Source organism: Gopherus flavomarginatus, chromosome 4 (assembly GCF_025201925.1).
Source record: "Gopherus flavomarginatus isolate rGopFla2 chromosome 4, rGopFla2.mat.asm, whole genome shotgun sequence".
Lineage (NCBI taxonomy): Eukaryota > Metazoa > Chordata > Testudines > Testudinidae > Gopherus > Gopherus flavomarginatus.
Window position 1 is genome coordinate 53,100,293 of NC_066620.1, and position 12,507 is coordinate 53,112,799.

Consider the following 12,507-nt stretch of genomic DNA (forward strand, 5'->3'; position numbering starts at 1 on the left):
CTGTTTAAGAATCTGTGGGGGTTTTTTGTTTGTTTGTTTTGTTTTTTGCATTTTTGTATGTACATATTACACAGTATATTCCTAGGATCCTGCATAGGATTCACTTTTCTAAAATGAAATTAAGCTTGAGAACCTTAACAGATTGTGTCTATTTTAAAATATATTGTACTCTTATGTATAAATAAGTGCTAGTAAGCGCTGGACTCTGTGGTTAAATAATAGAATCTTAGTTTCTGGGTCTCTTATTTCTGTCTTTTTTTCTCTTACTTCTTCCTCCGCTGGCAGTTTTCTCAGGCCTTCAGAAAGACCACTACATGACTGTCACCATGGATCATTCCCTTCCTCCTCATGGGATATTTTGCCTCTCTTTTCTTTTGTACATATCTAGAGTGCACATTTGGTTGAAGGCCTTGTGTGTCCTGAAGGTTTAGCAATAGAGATCACACCTTCACTTCACATGCAGAGTCACTAACTTAAAAGTGCTTAAGTATATGTTTAATTTTAAGAAGAATTTGACTTAAGTACATGCTTGAGCACTTTTCTGAATCTCAGGCATGGCAAAGAAAGATCTTATCTATGCCCCTTTACTCATGCCCTTTTATAAACATTGCCATTTTGCACAAAAATAACGCTACCAGAGATAAGGGCGGACGGGGCGGGAGAGGTAGGAGAAAGCAGACACACAACAGTAGTTTTTCCAACTTGCTATCTAGGAGTCTTTCCACTGAGAATTGCACAGGTCAAAAAAAACTTACAGGCAAGCTAGCACTTGATCAAAGATAAAAGTGAGTAATTAGACCACCATGCGACAAAGCAATTTATTTACCAGTAAAAGAAACAAAAAAGAGGATGACATTTGGGGAAAAGGGATAATAGAGGAAAGAATGAAAAGCTGTATAATTTCCTGGTGGAGCAGTACCTCTTCATTATTCATCATGCCATCAGCTGCCAGCTTTTTCCCCACTTTCCCCCACACCAAGAAAGTTTTGGAAATAGTAAGAGGAAAGCATTTCCCAGAATGATCGATATCAATTCAACTTTTTCTCTAAACCATAGCATCATTAGTTAAAGAGAGAGAGAGAGAGAGACAAGCAATGACTACAGTATCTATGGGCTCTGATTCAAAATAATTGCTCAAAGAAACCCACAGCTTAACCTTTCAGTTCATTAGGCAGAAATTTAGAAGTAATGCAGAGTGAGTCTTGGAGAAGCAAGAGTAGGTGGAAAGTCACATTATTTTGTGATGTCAATAAGGTTTGTTATTTTTTTAAATTAAAAGATAAACCATCTCCATGAAGCATTTGTAATAACATCTCTCCTTTGACAAAGATGTAGAAGCCAAGCACAGCTTTCCAACATGTCCAGTTTATATTCCTATGTGCAAATCACCCCAAAATTATGTACATAGGCACTTTTATCCATCTACATTTATGCCATCCTAACCTGGCCTGCACGGTCAACGAATACACAAACCAATCCAAGAAACATTAGATGGACTACCCGGGCATCTTTTGAGTCATATTTTTTTTTGGTTGTGATATAACGCAACCTCAATAGTGCAGTAAGCATTTTTATACATAAATCTGTTGAGATGCAGGTACCAAACAGAATACCTTGAATACGAAGTATAACTTATTACAATCGAAAAACAATGGCAGATTACAGTACGCACAAATCTTCAAGACATTAGGCTCTAATCATAATGGACCTGACTTTTCACTGCACAGCAACTTATGCAGTTATTTATGACTTGCAAAATGAGGGTAAGACACTATAGCTGAACCACTCAGTGATAAAGACCATAATGTTATAGTGAACCACTGAGTAACAGCTAGCATAATGTAATTAAATGTAGGGTGGAAAATACCAAAGAAATCCACAACAGTAGCATCTAATTTCCAAAAGGGGGGACTACACAAAATGAAGAAGGTAGTTAAATGGAAATTAAATTAATCACAAAAGTAAAATGTCTGCAAGATGCATAGCAACTATTTTAAAACCACCATAATAGGGGCTCAAACTAAATGTATACTCCAAATTTTAAAAAAATAAATAAATAAAAAACAGTAAGAGAACTAAAAAATTGCCAACATGGCTAAACAGAGTAAAAGAGGTGGTTAAAGTCAAAAAGGTATCCTTTAAGAATTGGAAATTAAATCCTACTGAGGAAAACAGAAAGGAGCAAACTCTGGCAATTCAAGTGTAAAAGAATAATTAGGTAGGCAAAAACAAATTTTAAGAACTAGCAAAACACAAAAAAAAATTAAAAGCAAAAAAAAATATTTAAGTAGATCAGAAGCAGAAAACCTGCCAAACAATCAGTGGAGTCACCGGACGATCGAGGTCCTGAAGGAACACTCAAAGGAGACAAGGTAATTGTGGTGAAGGTAAATTAATTCTTTGGATTAGTCTTCACTGCAGAGGATGTAAGGGAGAGTCCAACACCTGAGTCATTCTTTTCAGGTGACAAATCTGAGGAACTGTCCCAGATTGAGGTGTCAGTAAAGGAGGCTTTGGAACAAACTGATATATTAAACAGTAATAAGTCACCAGGACCAGATGGTATTCATCCAAGAGTTCTGAAGGAACTCAAATATGAAATTGCAGAACTACCAACTGTAGTTTGTAACCACTTACTTACATCAGGCTCTATACCAGATGCTGGAGGATAGCTAACAAGACACCAATTTAAAAAAAGACTCCAGATGTGATCCTCGCAATTACAGGCTGGTAAGCCTAACTTCAGTATCAGTCAGATTGGCTGAAATGATAGTAAAGGGCAGAATTATCAGACTCATAGATGAACATGATATGTTCAGAAAGCATCAACATGGCTTTTGTAAAGGGAAATCATGCCTTGCCAATCTATTAGAATTCTCTGATGTGGTCAATAAACATGTGAACAAAGGGGATCCAGTGGATATAGTGTACATGGACTTTCAGAAAGCCTGTGCTTAAGAGCCTTTGGGACCTTGTCAAAGTAGGCAGTCAAGGGATAAGAGGCCAGTTTTCTCACCAATCAGTAATTGATTAAAAGACAGGAAACAAAGAGAAGGAATAAACAGTCAGTTTTCAGAATGGAGATATGTAAATAGTGATGTCCTCCAAGGATCTGTACTGGGACCAGGGCAGGCCAGCATATTCATAAATAATATGGAAAAAGAGTAAACAGTGAGGTGGCAAAATTTGCAGGTGACAAACTCCAGATAGTTAAGTGCAAATCTGACTGCAAAGAGTTACAAAGGGATCTCATAAAACTGGGTGACTGAACAACAAAATGGTGGATGAAATTCAATGTTGATAAAGACAAAGCAATGCACATTGGAAAACAATACCAACTATACATACAATACTCCTGAGGGCATTCTGCAACAAAAAATTAAAAATTCTGCACACACTATTTTAAAACTCTGCAAATTTTATTTGTCAAATAAATGTAGACCACGCTGCACAGAGGTGGATGATCACTGTGCAGCTCCCCACTGGGAAACAGACTCAGCAGTGAGACTGCACCCAACCCTGACACAGCACAATGACTGTGCCTGCCCCAGAAACACCCCAGGACCCTGCCCTCTGTGCCAGGTGCATCAGCTGTGGGCAGGCAGGCACAGCAAGGCAGGATCCAAGTGAGGAGGGGCTTTGTGTGGGGGGATCCAGGTGTGGGTTGAGAGGGTTCTGTTTGGGGCAATCTGTGTGTGGGCGGTTCAGTGGGGAATCCAGGTGTGGAGTGCTAGAGGGGTTCTGGGTGCAACGGTAATTGGACTCTGCAGGGGATTCCAGGTGAAGGTGGCTGGAGCTCGGAGGGGTGGGGGTCCTGGGTGTGGGGGACAGAGCTCATTGGGGGGTCTGGGTGTGCATGGCTCAGTGGGGGGGTCCAGATGTTGGGGGAATGGGGCAGGAATCCAGGTGCAGCTGATTGGGGCTCGATAGGATAGGGATCTGGGTGCAGGTGACTCATTGGGATGGTCCAGGTGCAGGGGAAGTGAGACTCATCAGGGGGAGCTTCTTGGTAGGATGCGGGGGTGAGGCTCTGTGGGATGGTCTGGATATGAGCGGGTCTGTATTCACGGGGGTTGGGTGGATGGGGGAGCAGCTCCCTGTACAGTGATCCCTCCCACTGCACCTGAGGAGCAATATATGCAAGAAGCGGGGGGTGGGGGATAGGAGGGGGAGTTTGCAGAGCTTCCTAGAGCTGGGGGATAAATCTTGGGGTGGGTCTGACACAGCCCCAGATGCCTTGCAGGGGAAGAGGAAGTCCCGTCCTCCTCAACCCAGCCAGAACTAGCAGCTGAGCCCGGCACAGGGTAGGAGGCACCAGCCAGGTCTTCCCCAGTCCCACCCCCTACCCCACAGTAATTTACCTCTATGCCAGCTGCCCTAGGCACTGGAAACATACCGCTGGGGAGGATCGCATACTGTTCATGGCTTTCTTTCACTTCCCTGTCAGAAAGCCATTTTTCCGCAGGGAAGCAAAGAAATCTGCGGGGGACATAAATCCTGCACATGCACAGAATTCACCCATGAGTAAAATGAGGGGGTCTAAATGAGCTTGTTTCCACTCAAGGAGAGTCTCCACGGATAGTTCTCGGAAAATTAACGCTTAATGTGCGGCAGCAGTCAGAAATGCTAACAGAAAGTTAAGAACCATTTGGAAAAGGATAGATAAGACAGAAAATATCGTAACACCACTATATAAATCCATTATATACCCACTCCTTGAATACTGAATGCAGTTCTGGTTGCCCGTCTCAAAACAAGTATATCAGAACTGGAAAAAGTACAGAGAAGGCAATGAAAATGATTGTAAGTATGGAATAGCTTCCATATGAGGAGCGATTACGAAGATTGGGACTGTTCATCTTAGAAAAGAGATGACTGAGAGGGGATACCATAGAGGTCTATAAATGAATGGTGGGGAGTAAGTAAGTGTTACCTACCCCTTCCCACAACACACAAACCAGGGATCACCAAATGAAATTAATAGGCAGCAGATTTAAAACAAACATAAGGAAGTACTTCTTCACAACATGCACAGTCAACTTGTGGAATTCACTGCCAAGGCCAAAGTGTAACTGGGTTCAAAAAAATTAGGTAAGACCCTGGCTATTAACCAAGATGGTTAAGGACATAACTCCATGATCTGGCTGTCCCTAAACCTCTGCTTGGTAGAAGCTAGGCCTGGAAGACAGGGGATGGATCAGTCAATAAAGTGCCCTGTTCTGTTCACTCCCTTTGAAGCATCTGGCACTGGCCACTGTCGAAAGACAGGATACTGCTCTAGATGGACGACTGGTCTGAATCTGTGTGGCCATTCTTATATTAACCATTGTGAATGAGGAATTACACCCTCTTTGCACAAGTATAAATAATCACACAAGGCATAAAATAGTGGAGAATCAAGTCTCAAGAGTATGCTCTTGCCCTGAGAAGTGAGAAAACAACTCAATGGGAAGGAGCTCAACTACTTAATCGTCCATCATTACCAGATACAAAAAGATTTTGCCCAAATTGCTCTAGTAAAAAAGTTACTCTAATCTATAACTAGATTATGTTGGCCAAAGGCAATAGTTGGAGAAATTGCCTATTAGCCACAGTAAGAGGAAGACTAGAGCAGATGGCAACCATAATGAAGAGGGATAACAATTTTAAACAGTGTTGGTTGTTTTTTGTTTTTTTTTTTGAGAAAAATAATTTGTCACTGCTCCACTGCTCCCTTCTGCCAATTTTTGTGGGTTTACAATCAAATTTATATATGACATATTTTTTTTCCATTTGTAGCTGTCATTGATAAACCCATACAAAAAGAAGAAACCAACCAACTATCCAATGGAAACTGATTATATATGAAGTGCTGTCAGGTGTAAAATAGAAACTTGAAAAATGAGAAATATTTTCTCTAATCTCTATTAGTAAGCAATGTTTAAAGACAGAAAAATAAAAAGAGGTGTATGTTGCCTATCTTTGACAATTAGGAGATGTCAGTCTTATCAGTCAGCTCCTGAATGCCTCTTTCACAACTGGATCACACAGTTCTGCCCCTTGACATGGAATGTGTCTACATTTTTCATGGCGGTGCAGGAAATGCAACCCAAAGAGTAAAGCCAAGTTATATGGGCAAAAGAAGTGGACAACTGTTTCAAGTTCAGGCTCTGCAGCAGCTGAGGGGTGATGTGATATGAAGATTGGCTGAATAAAGCTCTTTGAAATTCATATTCCTGATATGTAATTCCTGTAATCAAATCTATTCTATGTAAAAGGATATTTGAGAGACCACAGAAGTAAACTTATTGTAATAATTCTCATATAGCAGTTTAGTGACAAAATATTATTATAGTGGCACAAAGTTCACTGTTTGGTGATGCCAGTACAAAGTGTACTTTACATCCTTTTCAAAATTTCTGTATTTTAATATTAATGTTTTTCCTGTTACAAATATAAGCTCCAGCTTTTTTCCCCCAAATCTCCTAAACTTTAATCTCTCTCACCTTCACCTTAACTGTTTTCAGCAAAATTTTTAAAAAGCAAAACTAAAAACTACTGGCCAAGCCACAGTTCTCAACAGTCTTTATCTGCTGATCCTCTGGCTCTTGTCCCTCACAATTCATCTCTCACATCTTAAAACCGCCAGTCTTCATCATCCATATCTCTACAACTACCACCCCCATCCTCCTTCTCCTTTTCATCTCTAAACTCATTGTTTACAATCACTGTTTCAAATTCTTATCCTCCAATTCCATTCTAAATGCTCTTAAATCCAGTTTCTATCCTTTGCACCCCACTGAAACTGCTCTCAGCAGTCTCTAATGACCCCTTCACAGCCAAAGCTCAGAACCAGTAGTCCATCCTCATCCTCTTTGACCTCTCAGCCACCTCCAACACAGTCAACTATGCTCCTTTTCTTGAAATCTTGTCCTTTCTTGGATTCCATGACTCTGCTCTCTAATTGCTCATTTAGCTCCTCACTAACCCTCCAACTTTCTGTGGAGGTTCCACAGGGCTTTATCCTTCACACCCCTATACACCTTACCTCTGGGTAAACTCATCTGCAAATACAAGTTCAAATACCATCTCAACACTGACAATTCACAAATATACCTCTATTCCAGAGCTATCTCCTGTGCAAAATGAAGGCTCAATCTCTCTCTCTGACATCTCCTAGCCATGAGCTCAGATCCAACATGGCTAAAACAGGGCTCTTAATCTTTCCTACATACACTTTCTCCCCCACCTCCTTTCTCAATTACTATGGACCACATCAACATCCTGCCTTGTCACTCAGGTCCATACCCCCCACGGGCATCATCTCTTACTCAGACCTCTCTCTAGGTCCTCACATGCAGGCTGTATTTAAGCCTCGCAGATGTTTTCTGCATAAGATCTTTCCTATTCATCCACACAGCACAAACTCTCATCCATGATTTCACCACCTTGATTATGGCAACGTCCTTTTCTCTAGCCCTAACAAATGCAGTCTTGCCCCATGCATATCCATTCATAATGCAGCTACAAATATCATTTTCCCAGCCTCTCACTTTGACCATTTCTTAACATCCCTTCACCAGCCCCTTCTCTAGCGCATCAGATATAAGCTACCCGTCTCTGCTCTCAAAGACCTGTCCTACTTTTTCTTATTCACTAGTGAGATATTGACTCCTAACGCCAATCGGCCAATGAGGCAAGCCTCCATCAACCACTTGTTAATTTTTAAAACAAGCACCTATGTGCTCTCTCCCCTGCTGCCCCTCATACTTGAGAGGAGTGCCCCATAAACATCTGCAAAGCTACCTCATTATCCTTCTTTAAACTTGTCTTTGCCAAAATGATTACAAAAAACTTGAAGAAAACAGTTCCCTGCAGCACTAATCTCACTGCCTACATGCTGACCAATATTGCTTCCTTGTATTCCCCCATGTCTGTCTGTAGCCATCTGTTGTCTCGTCTTCTACTTTGACTGTAAGCTGTTTGGGGCAGGAACCATCTTTTAGTTGATTGTACAGCACCTAGTACAATGGGGTAATAAAGTTACATTTTTTAGCTGAAGCCAATCAAATTAAAACGTCAAATTAAAAAGGCATTTTCCCAAAGCTAGGCAAAATCCTCCAAGCACTGAGTGTGAGAAACTCCCATTGACTTTAATGGGAGCTCTTCCTCAAGAGACAAACAAATGGCATGTCTTCACTAGTAACGGCAGCGCTTTAACGTGGTTGTATAGTCATGGCACCATCGACAGGAGAGTGCTCTCCTAGCACTATAAAAAAAAAAAATCCACTTCCACAAGGGGAGTAGCTGCCAATGCTGTTGCACCCTCTACACTGCCACTTTACAGCGCTGAAACTTGCAGCGCTCAGGGGGTGTTTTTTCACACCTCTAAGCGAGAAAGTTGCAGCGCTGTAAAGTGGCAGTGTAGACAAGGCCCTAAATGTTAAGACTTTGAGCTTAAAATTTGTTGCAGGTAAAGAGACCATTGTGATCACTAAGAACCCAACTGAAGCCTCTGTGTGGGCATAGCAGCCCACCCATGCATAAAAAATTGCAGGATTAGAAATTAAGTGAATGTGAAATTAAAGCTCTCTGGAAATTAAGTTTTAGTAATTTGAGAAGGGCAGGGAAAAATCTAAGATCTGAAATTTGCAGCGTGATATTAACCCATGAATTACAGTAGTTTACTTTATCACAGTAGCAAACTATAACTTCTTACATTACATTTTTATATTTATTTCTTTGAGTATAAATTGGCAGGCATAAACTGATATCTAAAGCACAACTGGCCTCTTCTTTAGCAGTGGTTCAAGAGGAAAAAATATTTGCAAGGATAGCAAACAACCTTAATTGCCATAATGGCAGACTTCCAGTTTTTATTTGAAGTACACCACCTCTCCCAACATCAGTTTCTTCTTTTCCACTGTATGTTTAAAACCAATTAAACGATGATGGTATTTTAAGAGGACGCTCGGTATTTCACTGTGCTATGTAAGTGCAGTGAAGCTAAGCCACGCATTGCTGCCGCACTGTAAACGTGTACAATTCAGCTCCTTCCCTGTGCTCATCCCCAGTGCCTTTCCCTTCAGCTTTCCACAGGAAAGGACAAGCTGTAAGGTTATACATCCGTTTAAATATGAAGCAAAGGAGAAACTTTATACTATATATATATAAAAACCCAGAGGGGCAAACTCTCCACACCTTCCCCTCTTTCAATAAAACCCAGCGCGCACCCCCTCGCCTGACAGGGGGGCACCTCCTCGGGGGACAGGCACAGCCGCTACAGCCGGGGCCCCGCCCCCCAGCACAGGTGAACTCGCCGCCCGGGCGCTAGGGGCAGGGACATGCCCCTGGCCGAGGGGAGGCAGAGGACGGGGAAGGTCTGTCCCCCCAGGCGGGCCTAGGGAAGCGGGGGTCAGAGCGGGGCCGAGCCGGGTACGGGCCAGGACCACTCACCGCTCTCCCTGGCAGCCGCGGCGCCGCTCTGGCGGAGGTACGGGCACAGGAAGTCGCGGGCCGCCTCCAGGTCCTGGAAGTGGCAGAAGGGGAGCAGCGAGCAGGACATGGTGCCAGCCGCAGCGCCCGCCGCCCGGCCGGAAGTGCTCGGCGTCTTGCCCACCGGCCTGAGCACGGCGCCGCTGTGCGCATGCGTGGGAAGGGGGCGGGCCGAGGAATGGGTCACGTGATCAGCGTGGTAGTGAGTGTTTTCCTCGCCCCAGGGCGCATGTAGCAGCACGGGGTGGGGGGCTGTTAGGAGTCAGCGCCCGCCGTCCGTGGGGCTCCCGCCGCCTCGGCGTCGCCTAGCTGCCTCCGGCTCCGTGCTCAGGCGCTGCGGCAGCGGCAGCTCTTCCGCCGCCGTTCGGCCGGGCTCGGCCGACGCCTCCCACTGGGAACGGACGCGTTTGAGCTCCCCCCCGTGCGTGTGTGTTAACCCCGTCGAGGGATCTCCCTGAGCCGGCTTCACGCCCCCGCGCCGCACCGGGTGTCCGATCCCCGCCGCGTCGATCGCATCCACACGAGGGCGAAATCCCCAGTGGAGCATCTGCCAGCGCCAGCCTCTCGCTGTTTGAAGGGGACGGCTGCGCGCGCGGGGGGGGGTTCCCACTTTTTTGCTCGCATTTTTGGGAGGGAGAGGCGCTGGCGGGGAGTGGGGTGGGGTGGTGAATGGCGGGGGGAGCAGTGGTGAAGGAGCGGGTAGGGCGGTGAGAGGTATTTTTCCCTGTGCTGGAACGACTTTTTGGGGGGAAAGTTTTTCAGCATTTCTTAAATACAGTCAGGGTCTGTATTATTGTAATCTGCTCTGGAAGTTAGTTCAATAGCTTGGAACCCTCAGCTGAGAAGGTTTTGTCCTCAACTCTCAGGTGCTTCACCCTGTGTTGCCCCAGAGGAATATAACTGTCTCCACTATTCCTTTGGTATAGCTGGGGCTTGATCCACTAGGACCAACAGGGCCAGTGCAACCATTTAGGCGGACTAGGCGGTTGCCTAGGGCGCCGAGATTTGAGGGTGCCAAAAAGCGCCCTCAAATTATTTTTTAAATGGCTGAGCAGCTGCTGCTGCTGGGACAGAGAGGGAGTCTGAGCTGCCAGCAGCAGCCGGCAGTCCAGGGGGTCCCCTGGGTCAGGGCGCCGCCGCGGCAGCCGGCAGTCCAGGGGGTCCCCTGGGTCAGGGCGCCGCCGCGGCAGCCGGCAGTCCAGGGGGTCCCCTGGGTCAGGGCGCCGCCGCGGCAGCCGGCAGTCCAGGGGGTCCCCTGGGTCAGGGCGCCGCCGCGGCAGCCGGCAGTCCAGGGGGTCCCCTGGGTCAGGGCGCCGCCGCGGCTGCCCGCAGCCCAGGGGGTCCGGAGGGGATGACAGGCAGCTCCCGTGAAGCTGCTGCAGTGGTGCCTGCGGACGGTCGGCTGCTCGCGTGGCTCCGGTGGACTTCACACAGACACCACTGCGGCAGCACCACCGGAGCCGCGGAGCACCGGACCCTCCACAGGCACCACTGCGGCAGTGGAGCTGGCTACCTGCCCAATCAGGGCATAGTGGGGAGTGAGGGGAGGGTTGAAGTATGGCCGATAAGAAACCTTATCACTGTTTGGAATGTTCAGTGTCCCCCTTAGAAATGCTAACAAGCTTATTCAGCAAAGTTTTGATGTACTTGATACATGCTATTAATCGTCAATTAGGCATCAACGAGATAATTTAAGAGTAAATGTCTTTTTTTTTGAAGTACCACTGAACACTAATCTGTCCATTGCCCTCTCCCTCCTGTGTTACTGCTTGAATTAGAATCCTGGGTAACAGTAATGGGGATGCTAGTAAAACCTTTTTAAATATTTCCCCTTTATAATGCCACATTTTTAATACAATTTTAAAATTAGATCCCATAATTTCAAGGCATCGATTTCCCCATTTGAACAATTAAATTGCAATTGTCGGCATGAACATCATTTTAAAGCTGGGTTTTGAAAATCTAATTTAACTTCAAAAATTAATGGCCAAAAGATGAGCATGTGAAGTAAGGTAAAAGTAATTAACCGAGGGTCTAGCATTCACTCCCAACACCGCAAAAGAGCTACGGGATTTCCAAAGAACTCCGACACCACTACAGTGTATCATTCAAACGTGAGAACATATTTACTACAGATAATAATAAGTTACCTGGGTTGGAAATAGATCTTTGTGGAAGGGAAAGCAGGAAACTTGTCTTTTTGATTACAGAATTATTTTGCTTCTGGATCCATTATAATCATAACTGATTTTTTTGGGGGAGGGGATGTGGGGAAGAAACTCTTTTCTCTACTAGGTTTATAGGCAGCTGAAAAGAAAAGTTAACCGGCTTTGCACAGAACTGAAACCTAAAGGTCTCTCTTCCCTCCTTCTCTACTCTGGCCCCTCTGGGCTATTCCAAGTTAATGGTCATCTAATGCCCAGTAAAGAAAGAGATAGTGGCAGCAATTAGACATACCCCCACCAGTTCAGGAGTCATTAACACAGTACAAAGATATGCTGCATGCTTTCCGTGCACCCAGGCCTAATGAGGGACTGGGGGCAAGAGGAGCAGGGCGGGGTGAGCCCGTAGGGAGTGAGCTGCAGAGAGCAAGTGCCCAGGAAGCTGAGAGGGCAAGGGGCTGCAGGGGCGTCCCCACTGCTATTTAATCCCGCAGTGGTACCTCTCCATGGGACAGAGCCGGTTCCTCACAGAAGCTTCTGTCCAACAGCTCTTCCTTCTGCAGCTGCTCTTTGTGCTCCAGCTCCATCCATGGCAGCTGAACCCCCTGTCCTGACTGCAGCCAACCCCTCATCCCCTGCCCTGCCTCCAGCCAGCCCCTCACCCCCTGCCCTACCCGCAGCCACCCCTGCTGCACCCCCTGCCCTGCCCACAGCCAGCCTCACACCCCCTGCCCTGTATCCAGCCAGCCCCTCACCCCCTGCCCGCAGCCAGCCCCTCACCCCCTGCCCTGCCTTCAGCCAGCCCCGCATCCCCTGCCCTGCCTGCAGCCAGCCCCGCATCCCCTGCCCTGCCCGCAGCCAGCCCCTGCTG

The 12,507-nt window shown here is 45.8% G+C and overlaps 1 protein-coding gene across 2 annotated transcripts in view; it reads right to left on the bottom strand.

The window, feature by feature from the left end:
• Nucleotides 1-9,603, bottom strand: part of RAB3GAP2 (RAB3 GTPase activating non-catalytic protein subunit 2) — an 85,421-nt gene extending 75,818 nt beyond the window's left edge. For both annotated transcript variants that reach the window (XM_050948424.1, XM_050948423.1), the window contains exon 1: nt 9,436-9,603. In XM_050948424.1, coding sequence (XP_050804381.1) covers nt 9,436-9,544 — 109 coding nt within the window. In that variant the 5' untranslated portion in view covers nt 9,545-9,603. The remainder of the gene's footprint in view (nt 1-9,435) is intronic.
• Nucleotides 9,604-12,507: the final 2,904 nt, after the last annotated feature.